The sequence below is a fragment of the Dendrobates tinctorius genome, unplaced genomic scaffold (assembly GCF_039654945.1).
Source record: "Dendrobates tinctorius isolate UK_male_01 unplaced genomic scaffold, ASM3965494v1 ptg000030l, whole genome shotgun sequence".
NCBI classification, from domain to species: domain Eukaryota; kingdom Metazoa; phylum Chordata; class Amphibia; order Anura; family Dendrobatidae; genus Dendrobates; species Dendrobates tinctorius.
Genome location: NW_027361698.1, coordinates 2,178,760 through 2,199,823, shown reverse-complemented (window position 1 = coordinate 2,199,823; position 21,064 = coordinate 2,178,760). Strand labels below are relative to the sequence as shown.

General features: G+C 45.3%; 1 protein-coding gene across 1 annotated transcript in view; it reads left to right on the top strand.

Moving 5' to 3' along the window:
- Positions 1-7,475: 7,475 nt before the first annotated feature.
- The window catches only part of TACR3 (tachykinin receptor 3), a 305,238-nt gene continuing 291,649 nt past the window's right edge, over positions 7,476-21,064 (top strand). The window contains exon 1 of the mRNA XM_073571803.1: positions 7,476-8,314. Within this exon, the coding sequence (XP_073427904.1) occupies positions 7,872-8,314 (443 nt within the window). The 5' untranslated portion in view covers positions 7,476-7,871. The remainder of the gene's footprint in view (positions 8,315-21,064) is intronic.

Below are 21,064 nucleotides of genomic sequence, written 5' to 3'. Positions count from 1 at the left end.
GGGTTAGGAACTCTAGTAGAAAAAATTTTTTTCCGTCCACCTTAAGCTCATTTTCTATACATGACTCCAAATTCATGACACTGATCTGTTCATGAAAAGTAAGCAAATCATTAGAAAAAAACTTAGTCCCATTACAGCTAGGAGACTTATTAAGACTTTCTTCATTATAATAATGTTTTTTTACAGTGATCTTATGGACAAATTTGTTAATATCCATCATGGTATGCAAAAGGTCAAAGTCCTTTTTAGGCACAAAATTCAGTCCTTTTTTTAAAAGTCTTATATCAGACTCCAGCAGAATGGTAGCCGAGAGATTCAAAACAGTATGTTCTTGTGAACAGTTATTTATTTGTTTTTCCGAGTCGGATATCCATGAGTACATTTTCTTATGTTTGCGTCCTGCCCGTCTGGTTCTTTTGGACTTCTTTGTGGCCGTCCATTTTTTGAAGATTGATTGTTAATAGAAACCACCTCTACCTCCCTTTATGACTCTGAGGTGTTTTTTTTTTTTTTGGGGGGGTTGTGGGGGTTTTTTTTGTGTGGGCTTTTTTATTTTATTTTTTTATGTGTGTCTCATGCGTTTTCAATTCTATAATATATACTGGGTTGGTTGCCTTTACATGTAGATGGTTTGATGGTGCTCTTTGCAATCATATGATCCTTCAAGTTTATTTGCAGTTCACATTGAGTTAATTCATCAGGTGCATACTGATTTGTCTTCAGTTCCTAGCGCAGGATATATGGTTGGGTATATTTAGTATGTGGTCATTATGAGTAAGACTCTGTTGAGCTGAAGCGCGTAAATGCCTGTCTTTACCATGGTTTTTTAACCTGTTTCCTGCTTTTGGATTATTAATGAAGATTTCTCAATAAAGATTCTATTTTTAAGTAAGAAGATGTGCTGGAATATTTGGATCTTTGCCTTCACCTCAAAGGTATTGTCTGCACTACTTGGTAGGGGGGTGAGGGAAGGAGCTGAGTGAAAACAATTAAGCACTGCTGGTTTGAGGAGTGATACGTGAAAGACGTTAGGGATTCGAAGTGAGGCGGGCAATTTCAACATGTAGGCCACGTCGTTGATGCGTTTTACGACTTCAAAGGGACCAATGTAATGCTGACCTAACTTATAGGAAGGGATTTTTAGCCTGATGTATCGTGAGGACAGCCAAACCTTATCCCCTGGACGGTACGGAGGAGCGTCCAAACGTTTTATATTGGCATACCGCTTCATTCTGCAACTGGCAGTTTCAAGAGCCTCCTTGGTCTCTCTCCAAATCTGAGAAAAGTCCGCAGACACGGAGTCCGCCGCCGGTACGCCCGAGGTTGAGGGAACGGGAAGGGGAATGCCGGGATGTTGTCCAAAGACTATGAAAAATGGAGACTTGGAGGAGGCTTCACTTGGATGATTGTTGTAGGCGAATTCAGCCCAAGGAAGAAGGGGAACCCAGTTGTCCTGGTGGGCATTGGAAAAATGCCGGAGATAGGATGTTAGAGCTTGATTGACTCGCTCAACTTGCCCACTCGATTGAGGATGATAAGCCGAGGAGAAATCTAGAGTGATCTTCATCAATCCGCAGAGAGCTCGCCAAAAGCGGGAAGTAAACTGGACTCCTCGGTCCGAGACAATATGCTGAGGAAAACCATGGAGGCGGAAGATGTGGAGCAAGAAAATCTTTGCCAACTCAGGGGCCGTAGGCAGACCAGGTAAAGGAACGAAATGGGCCACTTTGGAAAACCGATCTAGGACCACCAAGATCACAGAGCATTTAGAGGAAGGAGGTAAATCAGTGATAAAGTCCATCGCAATGTGGGTCCATGGGGCCGAAGGCACAGGCAATGGGTGTAGGAGACCAGAAGGACGTTGTCTAGGGACTTTGTTTCTGGCACAGGAGGGACAGGAGGCGATGAATTCCAATATGTTTCGGTGAAGCGAGGGCCACCAATAGTGGCGGGAGATGAGAGAGAGGGTCTTCCTGGTTCCAGCATGCCTGTAAAACTTTGAGGAATGACTCCAACGTAGGACCTTCAGCCTGTCCCCACTTGGGACAAAGGTTTTACCCGGTGGTGGAGCTACTAGGCTTAGTGGGGCCAAAGGCAGAATTTTGGCCAGGTTGATAATATGCATAGGTCCATCCTCGCTGTCCATAGGCAAAAATGACCGGGATAGGGCATCAGCCTTGATGTTCTTGTTCACTGGTCGGAAGTGGAGTTCAAAATCAAATCGCTCAAAGAACAAAGACCACCTGGCCTGCCGTGGGTTGAGTCTTTGGGCGGACGGAAGATACTCCAAATTTTTGTGATCCGTGAAGATGATGAACGGATGGACGGCCCCTTCGAGGAGATGGCGCCACTCTTCGAGGGCTAGCTTAATGGCTAGCAGCTCTCTATCCCCAATGGAGTAATTTCGTTCCGGGGTGGAAAAAGCCTTAGAGAAGAATCCGCAGGTGACTAAGCGGCCAGAGGAGGATTTCTGTAGAAGAACTGCTCCTGCTCCAACTGTAGATGCGTCCACCTCGAGGACGAATGGCCTATTGGCATCAGGGCGGTGGAGCACAGGAGATTTTGTGAATTCTTATTTCAGAGCCTCAAAGGCGACCTCAGCATCCGCGGGCCAGTAGTTAGGATTGGCCCCCTTGCGGACAAGAGCAGAAATTGGCTTAGTCAGGAAAGAGAAATGAGGGATAAATTGCCTAAAATAATTGGCAAATCCCAAAAAACGCTGGATCACCTTCACCCCAAGGGGACGTGGCCAATCGAGGATGGCAGAAAACTTCTCAGGATCCATCTCTAACCCAGAGCTCGAGACGATATACCCAAGAAAGGGCAGCGAAGATTGCTCAAAGATGCATTTCTCCAACTTGGCGAAGAGGAGATTCTCCCTGAGGTGTTGGAGAACCTGGCGGACGTCTCGGCGATGAGTGGACAGGTCTGGGGAGAAGATCAAGATGTCGTCTAAGTAGAATACGACACAGGAGTATAGGAGGTCTCGGAAGATATCGTTAACGAGCTCCTGGAAGACCGCTGGTGCGTTGCAGAGGCCAAATAGCATGACTAAATACTCATAGTGGTCATCTCGTGTGTTGAATGCGGTCTTACACACATCTCCTGCACGTATGTGAACAAGGTTATAGGCTCCATGCAGGTCAAGCTTGGTAAAGACTCTTGCTCCCCTCAAGCGGTCAAAAAGCTCAGAAATAAGCGGCAGTGGATATTTGTTCTTCTCCGTGATGCGGTTTAAGCCACGATAATCAATACACAGGTGAAGAGACCCATCCTTCTTTTTCACAAAGAAGAAGCCTGCTCCAGCAGGGGACGAAGATTTCCGAATAAAGCCTCGGGCTAGGTTGTCTTGGACATATTCGGACATAGACTGGGACTCTGCTGAGGAGAGAGGGTAAATCCTTCCACAAGGAGGCGTGGTACCAGAAACGAGCTCAATGGGGCAATTGTAGGGATTGTGTGGAGGAAGGACTTCAGCTTCTTTCTTGTTGAAGACATCCGAGAAGGAACTGTACGCAGACGGCAGCCCGGAGAGGACAGGGAGAGGACGGGAAATACCTACAGGACGCAAAACATTGCCATTATGCCAATCCAAGGTGGGCTCATGGAGCTGCAGCCAAGGAAGGCCGAGAAGGATGGGATGAGAAATACCAGCCAGAACGTAGAACGTAATTCTCTCCTTGCGCAGGGCCCCTACATGTAACTCAACTTCCTGTATTACCAATGTAACGGTCTCTAGCAAAGGCCTGCCATCCACAGAAGCGAGGACCTGAGGCTTCTCGAGGGTCCTAACAGGAATAGACAATTTGGTGACCTCATCGAGTCTGATAAAATTTCCAGCAGCACCCGAATCCACATAGGCCACCAAAGAGACTCGCTTACCACCGACATGCAGGAGGACAGACAAAGTAAGGGGTTGAGAGGTATCACACACACCTAGGGAGGCCTCTCTTACGTGACCTAGACAGAGAAGTTTTCCGGAGGTTCGGGACAGGAGCGGAGCAAATGCCCCACTGCCACAATAGAAACAGAGACCGTGGGTACTTCTTTCCCTACTGCGCTGTTCGGAGAGCTTCACATGATCCACTTGCATCGGCTCCGGTGCGGGAACAGAAGTCGAAGCCCTGGGTCGAGGACTGGGTGGTCTGCGAGCAAATGGCATTGGACGAGAAAGTCTTCTCTCGCGGGCCCGTTCTTGGAACTGGAGATCAATCCGGGTGGCCAGAGAAATTAGATCCTCCAGAGCGGTGGGGGTGTCGCGACCAGCAAGCTCGTCCTTTATACGACCCGAAAGACCCCACCAAAAGGCTCCTACCAACGCTTCATTGTTCCATCCCAAGTCGGACGACAGGGTCCGAAACTGGATGGCATACTGGCCCACAGTTTGAGAACCCTGACAAATACTAAACAGGGACTCCAGGGATCATCACGCTCCCAAAGGGGATTCACCCACACCAAAGCGTCCCCCTCTAAATGAGAAACTATGAAGGCCACCTTGGCCTGGTCAGTGGGATACTGTTGGGGCAACAGTTCAAAATGGAGACGACATTGGTTCAGGAAACCCCGGCATAGTTTAGCATCACCATTATACTGGTGTGGTTTGGACAAGCGTGGTGGAGGGTGAGAAACTGCGACGGAAGAGGACGCCGAGGCAGCCGACTGCAAGGAGAGCAATCGAGCATCCACTGAAGCCATGTAGCTAAGAATATGCATCTGGGTGTCTCGTTGCTGGGCCAGCTCCTGTTGTAAGCCCACCAGCTGAGAAGCATTCCCTGGATCAGTGGATTGAAGGGCAGAAAGGCGCGAGTCCATAGATTTCATAAAGGACATTATGCGCGTTTGATACTCCCGTAAAAACACTAACTCTTTCTGAGCAGCCGCTGCTCCAGTGGGATACATGGCCTGATTATGCTGTTACGGTGTGGGAAAACAGAGAAGCCTGGAAGTGGACCCTCTGGGTTATGGCTCCAGAGCCCCCGAGTGCGAGCTGACCAGGTGGAACCACCCCCTATACAGGGAGCGTTAGGGGCAGGCCCACGAGGGATGGAACCGCAACAGCCAGAGCCAAAGGGGCAACCAGGGCTAGAAATAGGAGAGTCAGTGGCGAGGAAATACGGAGCCCAGATGTACAGAGGACTTCAGGAACCAAGGAAAAATAGAGGCAAGTGGGACCAGAGGCACTGGAGGCTGATGGAGGCTGGTGGCTGCAGGCGAGAGAGAAAGATGAGCATAGTACGGACAAAACACAGAGCGACCAGACAGATAGCAGAGGGTGATGGACCAGAGAGGCAGATAGGACAAGGCTGAGACACAGGGGGCTAGGCAGGAGGAGGACACGGAGGAGGGAGCTACCGAAGGCAGCACAGACAGGACAGAAGGAACGCACAGAGGACACAGGAGCCTGAGTGTGGCGGAAACGCTAACGCAGGGACAGCGTCACCGCAAAAGAAAATCAAGCGTCTTACCTGACAAGACGCCTTGCTGAAATAGCCGGTGGGCGCCGCCATGTTGGGGGCGGAGCTACTGCGTCACTGTTCCCAGAGGTCCAAGCGCCAAGGGGAATGACAGGCTCCGGCATGCAGGACCGACGACGTAGAGCCTGGATGTCTGGAGCGGGGACGCGACGTGGAGCAGGAGCGTCCCGGGAGGCGCGCAGAGGAGCCGCGGGGCCATGCTAGTAAGTATGACAGATGGGGAGTGTGACAAAGGGTCATAGAACAAAAGCTGCACAACCAAATGATCATTCTGTCCCCTCTTTCTTACTCTCTCTGGTCTTTCTTTCTCTCTCTGCTCTTCCTTTCTTTCCTCTCTTTCTTTCTCTCTCTGTGTTCTTTCTTTCTTTATCTCTGTTCTTTCTCTCTCTATGCTCATTCTTTCTTTCTCTCTCTCTGTTCTTTCTTCCCCTCTTTCTTTATTTCCCCTCTGTCTTCCTGTCTCTCTCTCTGTGTTATTTTGTCTTTCTCTCTGTGTTCTTTCTTTCTCTCTGTTCTTTCCTTCTTTCTCTGTTATTTATTTTTCTTTCTTTCTTTCTTTCTCTCTGTTCTTTTTCTCTCACTCTGTTCTTTCCCCTCTTTCTTTCTTTCATTCTTCCCCTCTTTCTTTCTCTCTCTCTCTTTTCTTTCTTTTTCTCTCTCCCTGTTCTTTCTTTCTTTCTTTCTTTCTTTCTTTCCCCTTTCTTTCTCTCTCTGTTCTTTCTTTCCCCTCTTTCTTTCTCTCTCTCTGTTTTTTCTTCTTTCTCTCTCTGTTCTTTCTTTTTCTCTCTCTCCCTGTGTTCTTTCTTTCCCCTCTTTCTTTCTCTCTCTGTTTATTCTTTCCCCTCTTTCTTTCTCTCTGTTCTTTCTTCCTTTCTTCCTCTCTTTCTTTCTCCACATTCTTATCAAACAGTATATACTGTATATAACAGTTAGCAAAACTATAACATTTTAGATGTTATGTCAAATGGAAAATCCAAGTAACAAAGTTGATAACCAGTAAGACAAAAGCGAGGTAGACATGTAAGTGAAAATACTGAATACAAATCCACATGAACAGATGTAGCAGCCAAATGGATAAAGTGCAGGTATGTATAACGCACATTTATCTATCAAATGAACTACAAAGCAAATCTATTATGGTAGCAGAGCAGCTATGGTGACAATACTAAAATTGAAGTAAATAAGTCAAAGTAAAATAAATAAATAAATAAATCATACTAGTAGTGATTTCATAGTGCAGTACATAGAACAGAGTATACATACACATTAAGTGTTTGGGCTGCTGCTAGTGAGTGACACATAGTGTTGTACCGCAGAATAGATAATCCATGTGGCATGTCTGCAAATAAAAGCTTGCCTAGTGACATCCATAGGTAGCTGTGCAGTCTGCAGAGTGCGTTCTGTACAATGGATGGATATAGTCAGAACTCTTAGGACCATAGTTGCAGCTTCCCTCATATAATATGCTGTACTTTGCAGAGAAGGGATTAGTGTAGATGCTGGAGACGTATTAAATCACTGTGCATGTGCTGATATGTGACCAAGTACATCACTCCAGATATTATTTACATTCAGATTTGGAGTATTTGTCGACTAGTTTCTTTCTGCTGATACGTTTTGGTGAATTTCAGTGTATGCAAGGGTTAATCATGCACTGAACAGCTCTCTGCCCTCAAGAAGCGGATTATCTGCATGTTGTAGATCGCCTTCAGCCAGGCAGCAGTCTCAGTGATGTTAGTGCCAACTGCACAGTTTGCATTCAGCTACTATCAGATTCATTGAGAAAAAAGAATGAGATGAGTAAACTGAGCATGGACCCTGATGGATGAATGATTGGACAGATAATATGGGCTGGTGCTTACCAAGAAGAATGGAGATGGATGTACGTTCTATGAATGTGAGGAGCAGCACCAGAGACATTTCAGCACCATGGACCTCATGTTCCCTCTGCTGCACACAGTAAACAGCGCAGCATCACAGCCTCCTCCAGGCATGGTGACACCAGTGACAATGCCTGACTGGTGTTATGTCTCCTCTGTGCCATAGAGGGTTGTAAGGATTGCTGAGACTACCTGTGTGTGTAACTGAACCCTGTGGTCTTTCACTCTCCCCCTCCCTACTGTGATGTCACAGACATTTTCCTAGACATTGGAGGAGCTGGTTCTATAAAAGCCTTGTACTGGCTGTCTATCCCTTCACTTCTTCTCTGCAGGCTGGAAGGAACTTAACAAGAAGTTCACACCTTCTGTTTTCAATTGAGCTGCTTTCTTGTAACTGAAAATGTGTAAGCCAGTTCTGAGCTGACTTTATGATGGACCTTTGCTTGAACTTGCCAGTACTTTGCTGAATATCTGAATTGTTTGAAGACCTTTCCATTTGTAGAGGAGTTAAGAAAAAATGACCTCCTCTCCAATAAACGTGACAGAAGATGGCATAGGGGTTTTTGCTCCTCTTGGAGAAGGTTTGCTTTGGCAGAAGAATGTGACTCCAACTTCTAATGTCACTTCACCGATTCCCCATAGATTTGTGCAACCTCCCTGGCGTATAGCCCTGTGGTCATTGGCATATGGATCAATGGTGGCTGTAGCTGTGTTCGGTAATCTGATTGTCATGTGGATCATATTGGCTCACAAAAGAATGAGGACAGTGACAAACTATTTTCTGGTGAGCTTGGCTTTCTCTGATGCTTCAATGGCTGCCTTCAATACCTTGGTGAATTTCATATATGCTCTTCATAATGAATGGTATTTCGGAGAGGCATATTGCAGATTCCACAACTTCTTCCCAATCACAGCTATCTTTGCCAGCATCTACTCCATGTCTGCTATAGCGGTGGACAGGTGAGTTAGCTAACACAACTCCACTTGAAAAAGAGTGCACCTCTGTGAGACAAATGTCATAAATTCATGATAATCTGACATTTTACACTGATGCTAATGTCGCCCGTCACCAATATTATATTGCAGTCATCATAAGTATTTGTAAGATTCAGATACCATGCAAAAGGAGCAATGCATGTGAAAAAAACAAAGTTACAGTTTGATGGGGAAATGCATGAATGAATCATATTTATTAGACTCCACCTGGAAAACAGAGCAAGAACGTAGTAAGCTATAAAATGTTTACTATTTAACATATTTTTTATTTTATTTTCTATATATACATAATAATAGTTCTGTATTTTTCATGAAAATTATGGGATGCAGCTTGGGATTATTGCAACAAGTACTCTGTATGATTTTTGTCAAATGATAAGTTAGTTTTCATTTCATAATGTCAACAGTTTAACATAATAGTTTAAAGAAATTTCTAAAAATGTATACTTCACGGTGCGCTGGCTCTACAAGCATTTTATTTTTTACCGGAGAAAAGAGTTGACATGTGCAATTGTATTCCACATCGTATTCCACATTGCAATATAGCTGCCATATTGACATTGGATGGAGAAAATTAGGCAATACGTTGATGAATATGGCTGGCGACTAGGTATTTTGTAATATATGGTATACATTTTTCTGCAGAAGTCAAAATGGTGCATGGAACTCAATGTCTATAATAATACATTAGTTGCAAACAAAAAGAACAATTATAAAATTCACATTAATTTAATTCTTGTAACGTACTATAAACCCAAGCAATTATTGCTGGTGAGATATAAGCTTACCGTGCATTAAAGTATGTGCACCTGTCATAGACTACTACTACGAGCCCTCTAATAATTCACTTTGTCCCCTTCAAGTAATTTCCTGACTTCTGATATAGAGAAGCAATATTAGGTCTCAACATGTGCAGATGTGAGCTATAGAGATACTCGTACAGTGGTTTTGCAGATCATATATGTTTATGAATGAACTGCAGAAAGTAAGATGAGCCTTTAGGAAATCTAAAACTTTGCATAATACATTAGCATTACTATTATTTTGCATGTTTAACATTAGACATTTTTTAACAAACGTGGTTTTTGTGACATTTTTGAATAGCTGAATGAGCCATCACATTAATAAGTTACATTGCTGCATGTACTGTAGCTCGATCCATATGTATATATGCTTAAGGGGGTTATTTGGTATAGAAATACATTCAGATCCAAGGAATCCTGTGTTATAAAATGAAGGCTTATTGTTAGGGACTGTCCTCCAGAAGATAGCAACATATCTCTAATTCTTTTGATCCTAAGACAATCATGTATAACCCTAATGCACATGCACTCTGTGTAATGCTTTCTTTCTCCTGCAGAGGCGATGTAGATAAATTGTATATGTTCTGCTTGATTCCTGCTCAAGTCACTGATGAGGGTCCCCGCAGTTACACACCCTAGGAACATTTTTTTTGTGAGGAGACCATCTATTATGGAAATTTGGTTAGGATAAATCTATCCCTGTGTGGGTTGCGTCTGCTCCCAATTAAAAGAGTCTTTTTGAGTGCTCAAGGAATGATGACACTGTACACAGATAGTAGTAGCATAACATTCCATCAGAACTCTGATGGTTTATTGCACATACTACATGGTTTTATAATTACGTATAGAAAGGAGTGGTTAGTTAATTAACATAAGGTTGAGCTTCTATGTTATTGGCGGTTTGAGTATATGAACGTATATGGAAGTTTCTAACAAAAGAGTCTTTTAGCAATACATGATTTACTGTAGCCATTTTCCTGCCATTCAGCAAAAATTGAGACATCAACTTGGGCATCTGGTGCTACTTCCTCTTTTCCCATGTCAAGCAAATATATCACAAGTTACTCTGGTTCTCGCTGGCTGGCTCATGGGGTCAGTAGGTCATTCTCAGCAATGGATTATAAAGTTCATGTCAGCTGTGAATATATATATATGAGTATATGTCAGTATATGCATGCAAGTGAGAACTACATGAAATACATATATCTTTCCAACACACATCTAAAAAAAAATTTGACATGTCATGATGACAAGTCAGAAGTTTTAATTGGCGAAGATCTGGATACTAACACCCCACCAATTGCCCAAACAAAGTCGCAAAGTCATCCAGCTGAATGCCATGCCCCTTATTTCCTAATTTGGTCTCCTCAGAGGATTTAGTTTATATGTAAATCACAGGTGGACACAGACTAAAATGGGCCCCGATGCAATATCGATATATGGGCTCTTTGCAGTCCAATTGCTCATTATGATGCACAATTCCACCTGCTATTGAAGTGGAAATGGTGCTCTTTCCTCTTGGCCCATGTGAGGCCACACATGTTGCACCAATGACATGTCCGCACCATGCTCTTGTTTCTGACCTGAATGAACTAGAGTCTATAGACTTTCTATGGATCCACAAAGCTCTGGCTTAACTCTCCAAGGAGATCCAAGCAGAGCTGATAAACATTTAAGTGACTCAACACTTAGCTGAGTGCCTCCATCTATTTGTTTCAACAAACACATAGTTATTATTTGATAAAATGAAATAAATGGAGCTCATAGAGGGAGATCCTACTTAAAAAAAATAACCTGAACATCTCTGCTCTAATTTTATAGCGGAGACGCTTTTACATGAGAGCTCTTGCTGGATTTAATTTTAAGATGTGGTTCTAATACAGATAAACTGTCATCCCCCCATATATTTAAAAAAAATCCCCATCCCACATTGTTGTGATTGGTTCAGAAAGGCCAAATATAAATGCAGTATAGATTCGTACAATCTGTCCCGTTACAATTTTAGGCGTTCAAGGGAACTTGTCACCAACAAAAATGCTTCTTACTTGCAGATATACGGTAGTAGTAATACTGAGCTTAATACCAGTGTTTAGTCACATTTGACAGTATATCTGGAGGGAGAAAAATACAGGGAACCTGTCAGCAGGATTGTGCACAGTAACCTACAGTGTCAGGTCAGCGCCGTTAGGCTGGAGTCACACTAACCTGCGCAAAATACGGTCAGTAGTTTACATGCGTAATACGGATGACAGACCCCTAAATAGTGCTCCGCATGTCATCCGTAATCAAGGTGTGGTCGCGTATTTTGCGCATGTCAGCATCCGTATGTAATCCGTATGGCGAGATTTTCTCGCAGGCTTGCAAAATGGACATATAATGGAGCCCTATGACAGGGTTTCTAAAGACACCTGGTGCGTATTTCTCGCAAGTCACATGTGTGGTCCGTGTGTAATCCGTATTTTTTACGCACCCATAGACTTGCATTGGCGTATTACGGCCGTAGTACGCTGACAATCGCAGCATGCTGCGAGTGGCACGGAGCGTAGGATACTGAGGAGAAATATACGCCTGGTGCGAGTGACCCCATAGAGAATCATTGGTCCGTGTCTAATGCGTGCTTTTTGCGCCTCTCACTCTCCCGTATTCCTCGCCAGTGTGACTCCGGCCTTATACTGATTACAATGATAACTTGGTTGATGAAATCCATCTTGTGGTTGTTGTTTAATTTTTATTTTCAAGTAGCTGAAGAGCCCGGCGTTGCCCGGGCATAGTAACCAACTGTGGTTAGTTATAACAAATTATAATGATTATATTGCACATAAAAACATTTCACATCATATATTCAACACTACAGATTTGCAACACAAATTAACTAAACAATTACTTAAGTATTCATAGTATTTTATTTTCAACTCATTCAAGAGTCTTTTGATAAACAACATTTTTTATTTTTCCTTTCGGTGCAAAGATGAACAGATTTTTTGCAGTTCCAACTCTTGAATAGATCACATAAAGTTGACCATGAGAAAAGCAAATTGATCCCTACTAGTTTGAAGGACTGTCCCTGAGCCTTGTTAATGGATATTGCAAATGCCAGTCGAAGTGGAAACTGTAGGCGTTTAAAATCAAAAAGGCAACTCAGATGGAAAGAGTGGAATTCTTGGAATGAAAATGTCCTCTCCTTTGGCACATCCTGTTGCTGAACTGTGTATCTAATCCTATCCTGTGTGATACCGTCTGCTGAGATGTGTACCTAATCCTCTCCTGTGTGATACTTTCTGCTGAGCTGTATCTAATCCTATCCTGTGTGATACTGTCTGCTGAGCCATGTATCTAATCCTATCCTGTGTGATACTGTCTGCTGAGCCATGTATCTTATCCTATCCTGTGCAACACTGTCTGCTGAGCTGTGTATCTAATCCTATCCTGTGTGATACTGACTGCTGAGATGTGTATCTAATCCTATCCTGTGCAACACTGTCTGCAGAGCTGTGTATCTAATCCTATCCTGTATGATATTCTGCTGAGCCATGTATCTAATCCTCTCCTGTGTGATAGTCTGCTGAGCTGTGTGTCTAATCCTATCCTCTGTGATACTGACTGCTGAGCCATGTATCTAATCCTATCCTGTGTGACACTGCTGAGCCGTGTATCTAATCCTATCCTGTGTGATACAGTCTGTTGAGCCATGTATCTAATCCTATACTGTGTGACACAGTCTGCTGAGCCATGTATCTAATCCTATCCTGTGTGATAGCTTCTGCTGAGCCATGTATCTAATCCTTTCCTGTGTGACACTGCTGAGCTGTGTATCTAATCCTATCCTGCATGACACAGTCTGCTGAGCCATGTATCTAATCCTATCCTGTGTGATAGCTTCTGCTGAGCCATGTATCTAATCCTATCCTTTGTGATACTGTCTGCTGAGCCATGTATCTAATCCTACCATGTGTGTTAATGTCTGCTGAGCTGTGTATCTAATCCTATCCTGAGTGATACTGTCTGCTGAGCCATGTATCTAATCCTACCATGTGTGTTACTGTCTGCCGAGCTGTGTATCTAATCCTATCCTGAGAGATACTGTCTGCTGAGCCATATATCTAATCCTATGCTGTGTGATACAGTCTGTTGAGCCATGTATCTACTCCTATACTGTGTGACACAGTCTGCTGAGCCATGTATCTAATCCTATCCTGTGTGATAGCTTCTGCTGAGCCATGTATCTAATCCTATCCTGTGTGACACTGCTGAGCTGTGTATCTAATCCTATCCTGTGTGACACAGTCTGCTGAGCCATGTATCTAATCCTATCCTGTGTGATAGCTTCTGCTGAGCCATGTATCTAATCCTATCCTGTGTGATACTGTCTGCTGAGCCGTGTATCTAATCCTACCATGTGTGTTACTGTCTGCTGAGCCATGTATCTAATCCTATCCTGAGTGATACTGTCTGCTGAGCCATGTATCTAATCCTACCATGTGTGTTACTGTCTGCCGAGCTGTGTATCTAATCCTATCCTGAGAGATACTGTCTGCTGAGCCATATATCTAATCCTATGCTGTGTGATACAGTCTGTTGAGCCATGTATCTACTCCTATCCTGTGTGATAGCTTCTGCTGAGCCATGTATCTAATCCTATCCTGTGCGATACTGTCTGCTGAGCCATGTATCTAATCCTATCCTGTGTGATACTGTGTGCTGAGCCGTGTATCTAATCCTATCTTGTGTGATACAGTCTGCTGAGCCGTGTATTTAATCCTCTCCAGTGTGATAGTTTGCTGGGCTGTGTATCTAATCCTATCCTGTGTGATACTGACTGCTGAGCTGTGTGTCTAATCCTCTCCTGTGTGATACTGTCTGCTGTGCCGTGTATCTAATCCTATTCTGTGTGATTCTGTCTGGTGAGCGGTGCATCTAATCCTCTCCTGTGTGATACAGTCTGCTGAGCTGTGTGTCTAATCCTATCCTGTGTGACACTGCTGAGCGGTGTATCTAATCCTCTCCTGTGTGATACAGTCTGCTGAGCTGTGAGTCTAATCCTATCCTGTGTGTAAATGCCGGGTCATGAGTGCCTCCACCATTCTGCTCTGATTAGTGTAGGGACACAATGAGGCTGGAGTGATTGGCAGAACTAGACTACGCAATCTGCAAAAAATCCTCTTTGTGTACTCTCCACTTGTCTCAGTGGGAGTACTGTGACAAATAGCCGCTCTGTGAACTCTTCATCCATTTCGGTGAGAGTACTGTGCTAAAAAGCGACTGGGTGTACTCTGCAACCCCTCCTATATGAGTACTGTGCCTTTAAACTTCCGTGTGTACTCTGCAACCCCTACCTGTGAGAGTACTGTGCCTTTAAACCTCTAGGTGTACTCTGCACCACTACCTGTGGGAGTACTGTTCCCAAACGCTTCTATGTACTCTGAAAAAGTTTCTGTATGATTAGTGTGCCTAAAAGCTAATTTTACTCTGCAGCTGTGTCTTCATCATTTGTGAGCCCAAAAAATAAATATACTCTACCGCTGTGTCTAGACGAGCATTGTACCTAAAAAAATGAATCTACTCTACAGCCATCTCTTGGCATTTGTGGACAAAAAATTATTTTAATTTAACGATCTGTCTATACGATTAGTGTGTAAAAAAAATGCTACTGTGAAGCCGTGTCGTTGCCATTTTTGGTCCAAAAAAACTAATACTACTTTGCAGCCGAGTCTGCGATTTTTACTCCCAAAAAATAATTCTACTCTGCAGCCATCTCTTTGCAATTTGAGGAGCAAAAAATTATTTTACCCTACCGCTGTGTTTATATGAGTAGTGGGCCTAGAATAAAAATCTACTCTGCAACCGTCTCTTTGCCATTTGTGGGTCAAAAAAATAATTCTACTCTGCAGCCATGTGTTTGCCATTTGTAGGCCAAAAAAATAATTTTACTTTATTGCTGTGTGTGTACGAGTAGTGTGTATGAGTAGTGTGCCTAAAAAATAAATCTACTCTGCCACCACATCAGTGCGAATAGTGTGCCAAAATACTACTTTCAAAAATGAGGAGAGCATCAAATAAGGTATTTGGACAAGGTCATGGTGGTGCTTTTGTAGCTGCTGCTGGTGTTGTAGCTGCTGCAGAAAGAGGACGTGGTTGTTATTTGCCTGCTACATGCCCAAATTAAACACCTCCCTCGGTGCACGCAGGCGACAGAATGTTATGAATGTTATGCTTCATTTCATAGGTTCAAGAACTGCTGCATGAATGGTGAGTCCACAAGATGCTGAAAAGGTGTTGGAATGGATGGCTGAGAGTGCCCTTGGCATTGTCTTCTACCCGGTTCACTTCAGAAAGTGCAGAGTTGGCACCAGAGACCATGGTCATTCGCTTTCCACCTCACCCCTTTTCTGTCTGACCAAGTCATGCAGCAGTCTCTTCTGCTTTTTGCTAACTCCACTAGCTGTGGTTCATTGGCTCATCCACCAGGCCCTACCATAGATGTGAAAGAGACTGAGTGTACTGCTTCACAATCACATATTAGGCTACAAGATGTGTGCTTGGGGGAGCTAGTGCACATGGTCAGTGGACCACTGCAGGACATATCAGAGGATGATAAAACTCAGTTGCCAACTGTGGCATCTTTCTTCAGTGTGCAGACTGACAAAGAAGGCATGGGTAAGTAGTGTGTGGAAGATGATGCAGGGAACCATGAGGTCCTAGACCCCACATGGAGCAGAGGCTGTCCTAGTGAGATGCTCAGTTCAAAGGAATAGGAGGTGGACACACTACCCCAGAAACAAAACAAAAGAGGGAACACAGTGCAAAGGCACAGTGGGTGGCCCCTAGCCAGTACATCGGCTGCTACTGCCCACCACGTTGCTGAAATCAGCATACCAAAGCCAGCTCAACTGACCGGTGGTTTGCATGCTGTGCCGCCAGAAACTGAAGCGTGGCATAAATCTTCTGAACCTGAGCACCACTCGCGTGACAAGGCATCTGAATTCCAAGCACGAGGTGCAGTAGAATTGTTAGGCGTCAGGTTTCTGCGTCTGCTCTGCAGGAATCCAGAGCCTCACATTCTGCGGTCTCCTGCTGTCTTTCTACTGCAGAGGAGATTACTTTGCAGCAGACCGTTCCAGAGACTAAGTCCCTCTGAATTACTACTAGGCATGCTCACAAGACGATCTCCCATTGGAGATCCAGAGTCATGTGCCCAGGTCCTGTTCCAGATCTCATTGGTCCATCTCGGAGATCTGGAAGGTCCAACACGGCTATAAAAAGCGCTCATGGCCATTCCGTCATGCGCTAGTATAGACTACTGTATACTTGCTATGTGTGAATGGTGACGGATGTATGTTTCTGGTGACTGACTCATTATAAAACCCCTTCCCTCTGATATTACGCATGTGGATAGGGAATTAGTTTAGCAGTCAGCGCCAGTCAGTGGCAAGCCTTAGGCCACTGTGCACACCGCACCTCTACGCTAGCGTCTGACATTGCACTTGCTTTCTAGCTATGTCGTTGAGCGGCACTATCCTACGCCGTGCTGCAGTTGCAGCCCTTCTTGGCGCTCGCAGTAGCGACGCTGCACACACGGTAGGTCAAGACTGACGCAGCTCCTCTGTCTTAGGTCGTGCTCCTGTGACCAGATACCGTGTGTGCATTTACGTGAGGCCTGTGACACTAACAGGCTCAATGTTTTTGCATGTTTTTGTTGCAGTGTCTCTCTGTGTGAACAGAGCCTGCTCTGCGCACTTTGGGTGAAGTTGAACCCGTGCGCATTATACCGCCATATTGCTCCTCTGTCATTACCTAGCAGCATTCATATCATCTACTGCATGGTGGACCCCGAGCGGCGAACGCACTTTATTATTATTTTCATTTAGTGCGTTCTGCCGTTCCTAACATTATACTAGCTCCAGGGTCTGGCTAGTAATGGCAGATCAGCAGCAACTCCTACAGTGCATTCGCCAGCTAGAGGGCCGGTTGGCTACTCTTGAGAGCATTATCTCAGTGGCGAAGTCTTCGGAGGCTGCTGTACAGGCGATTGCAGAGGCGGTTTCACGTATGTCCTCGTCCTCCCACGCGCCGACAGTTACCCGCCTCCCGTTGCCCGATAAATTTTCTGGCGATGGCGCCTCCTGTAGGGGTTTCACCAGCCAGTGCTCTATCCAGCTGGAGTTACTGGCTGCGCAATTCCCTACGGAACAGGCCAAGGTGGGGTTTATTCATAGAATCATAGAATCATAGAATCGTAGACTTGGAAGGGACCTCCTGGGCCATCTGGTCCAACCCCCTGCTCAAAGCAGGATTCGCTAAATCATCCCAGTCAGATGTCTGTCCAGCCTCTGTTTGAAGACTTCCATTGAAGGAGAACTCACCACTTCTCGTGGCAGCCTGTTCCACTCATTGTTTCCCTTCTGTCGGGCAAGGCGTTGGAGTGGGCTACCCCACTATGGGAGCGTGGTGACTCAGAGGTTCGGACCGTTGCTCAGTTTTTAACAGCTATTAAGCAGGTCTTCCTGGGACCACGGGTCACCCACGACACCTCTCTACAGCTACTTGCTTTGACTCAGGGATGCCTCTCGGGTAGTCAGTATGCCCACTGGCGTAACTACCGGGGTAGCAGCCTAAGCGGTTGCTTTGGGGCCCGGCCTTTGAGGGAGACCCAGCTTTCTCACACTGGGCCCTACATTATGCTGCAAAATTTGTTGGTAGTCTTCAGACTTCATAATGCCATGCACACGGTCAAGCAGTCCAGTGCCAGAGGCAGCAAAGCAACCCCAAAACATCAGGGAACCTCCGCCATGCTTGACTGTAGGGACCATGTTCTTTTCTTTGAATGCCTCTTTTTTTCTCCTGTAAACTCTATGTTGATGCCTTTGCCCAAAAAGCTCTACTTTTGTCTCATCTGACCAGAGAACATTCTTCCAAAACGTTTTAGGCTTTTTCAGGTAAGTTTTGGTAAACTCCAGCCTGGCTTTTTTATGTCTCGGGGTAAGAAGTGGGGTCTTCCTGGGTCTCCTACCATACAGTCCCTTTTCATTCAGATGCCGACGGATAGTACGGGTTGACACTTTTGTACCCTCGGACTGCAGGGCAGCTTGAACTTGTTTGGATGTTAGTCGAGGTTCTTTATCCAACATCCGCACAATCTTGCATTGAAATCTCTTGTCAATTTTTCATTTCCGTCCACATCTAGGGAGGTTAGCCACAGTGCCATGGGCTTTAAACGTCTTGATGACACTGTGCACGGTAGACACAGGAACATACAGGTCTTTGGAGATGGACTTGTAGCCTTGAGATTGCTCATGCTTCCTCACAATTTGGTTTCTCAAGTCCTCAGACAGTTTTTTGGTCTTCTTTCTTTTCTCCATGCTCAATGTGGTACACAGGACAGAGGTTGAGTCAACTTTAATCCATGTCTACTGGCTGCAAGTGTGATTTAGTTATTGCCAACGCCTGTTAGGTGCCACAGGTAAGTTACAGGTGCTGTTAATTATACAAATTAGAGAAGCATCACATGATTTTTTGAACAGTGCCAATACTTTTGTCCACCCTCTTTTTTTTGTTTGGTGTGGAATTATATCCAATTTGGCTTTAGGACAATTCTTTTTGTGTTTTTTCATTTAAGACAAATTAAATGAAGATAATACCAAAGAATTTGTGTTTGCAATCATTTTCAGGAAGAAGCTGAGTATTATCTGACAGAATTGCAGGGGTGTCAATACTTTTGGCCACAACTGTATATATATAACTTTGACGCCATAAAAGGAGGGGGGCCCAGACACATTTTTTGCACAGGGGCCCCAAGCTATCAGTGTCCGCCCCTGCGCTACCCGGTAGTGCAATTTAATTAAGTAGATTACTGCGGCGCTCCGGCGGGAGCTGTGGGTGGCCAACGCTGTCTTGGGGGCCCGCCGGCCCGGTGCATGTAGTGTAGGGGATCCGGGGCCCTGGTGGAAAAAATGTACACTATGATTTCGCAGCCTACGCTGCATTTCTGTGCCTGCTGTGCGGAGCGAAGCACATATTGGGCCCGCCTCCCTGCCTGCAGCCTGTCACAGAGTGTATTGCTTCAGACTAGTTCAGTCCCGCCCCTTCCCTGAGCCCTTGCTGTTTATTAGCTCTCTGCAGAGCTGCCTGCCGCATGGACCTCTGGGAATGTCTTGAAGGGGGTGTGTCTTTGAGGGGGTGTGTCTTTGAGGGGGCCCCATTAAAAAGTTTGCTATGGGGCCCAATCAGTTCTAGTTACGCCCCTGAGTATGCCGTTCGTTTTCGGACACTGGCTTCCGAGCTGGATTGGTCTGACAAAGCCCTCATCCCTGTGTTTTGGAGAGGTTTAGCTGAGCATGTTAAGGATGCTCTTTCTACCAGAGAGGTTCCTGCAAGTCTGGAGGAGCTGATTGCTATTGCCACCCGTATTGATCTCCGTTTTTTGGAGCGCGGGCTGGAGCGTGCTCATTCCAGACGGAATGTTACTCCGGCTCCCAACCTCTTTGAACCTCTGGAATCACCCAAGCCAGAGTGTTCACTCCCAGAGCCCATGGAGGTATCTCGCGCCAGTCTCGAGGTGTGTCCAGCACTAAGCTCCACTTGCGACTGTATGTTTCTGGTGACTGACTCATTATAAAACCCCTTTCCTCTGATATTACGCATGTGGATAGGGAATTAGTTTACCAGTCAGCGCCAGTCAGTGGCAATCCTTAGGCCACTGTGCACACCGCACATCTACGCTTGCTTTCTAGCTTTGTCGTCGAGCGGCACTGTCCTACGCCGCGCTGCAGTTGCAGCCCTTCTTGGCGCTCGCAGTAGCATCGCCGCACACACGGTAGGTCTAGACGGATGCAGCTCCTCTGTCTTAGGTCGTGCTCCTGTGACCAGATGCCATGTGTGCATTTACCTGAGGCCTGTGACACTAAAAGACTCAGCGTTTTTGTATGTTTTTGCTGCGGTGTCTCTTTTTGTGAACAGAGCCCACTCTGCGCACTTTGGGTGAAGTTGAACCTGTGCGCTTTATACCGCCATATTCCTCCTCTGTCATTACCTAGCAGCAGTCATATCATCTACTGCACGGTGGACTCCGAGCGGCAAACGCACTTTATTATTATTTTTATTTAGTGCGTTCCGCCGTTCCTAACAAGAATACACACCTTTAAAAGCATGACAGACCTGAGCCTCCTCCTGCTCACTCTTCTGCTGTGGTGTCTGCCTCTTCCTCCTTCTCACGATCATCAGCGCCACCTGAGGAGGTGGTGATAGCAAACTCAGTCGAGTGGTTCACGAGAGGCCTGGATGTCTTCCTGAAGCATAACAATAAGGTATCTTACAGTGATTTGGTTCTTTAGAAGGACGTAGATCTGGGGATTTATTTTGACGGAATATAAGCTGAACTGGATGGGCTAATGTCTTTTTTCGGCCTTGCTAACTATGTTACTATTTTACCTGCCTGGATATGGGAGCACCACCATCGGTGTCACTGAGTATCTCTACGCTGTACCATGGAAATGTTCAGCTTTCCATCCCCCAAACCCCCAGAGAAAAAAATAGATACCCCCTACCCACCCAAGAAATACGGTCCTAACCAGAATGACAGCATTTCCAAATTACTGGCCTTTGAAATGCTGCCATTCTGGCTGGTAAAGATGGATAGTTTAAAAAAACTGATGTCGTCGTCGGACTCACAGTACATTCTTCCCAGCCGCTGCTATTTTTCCATGTTTGCCATCCCTGCCCTGCACACACATGTTGGGATCAAAATAAGGTGTGTACTGCTCCATCAGTGAGAAGGTCCACATAACCACTGATACGTGGACCAGTATGCCTGGCCAGAGATGTACATCTCCCTAACTGCCCACTGGTTAAATGTGGAAGGTGTTCTAGCCAATGCACTGCCACCAATGAGGATTGCTGGGCATTTCTCTGTCCATGT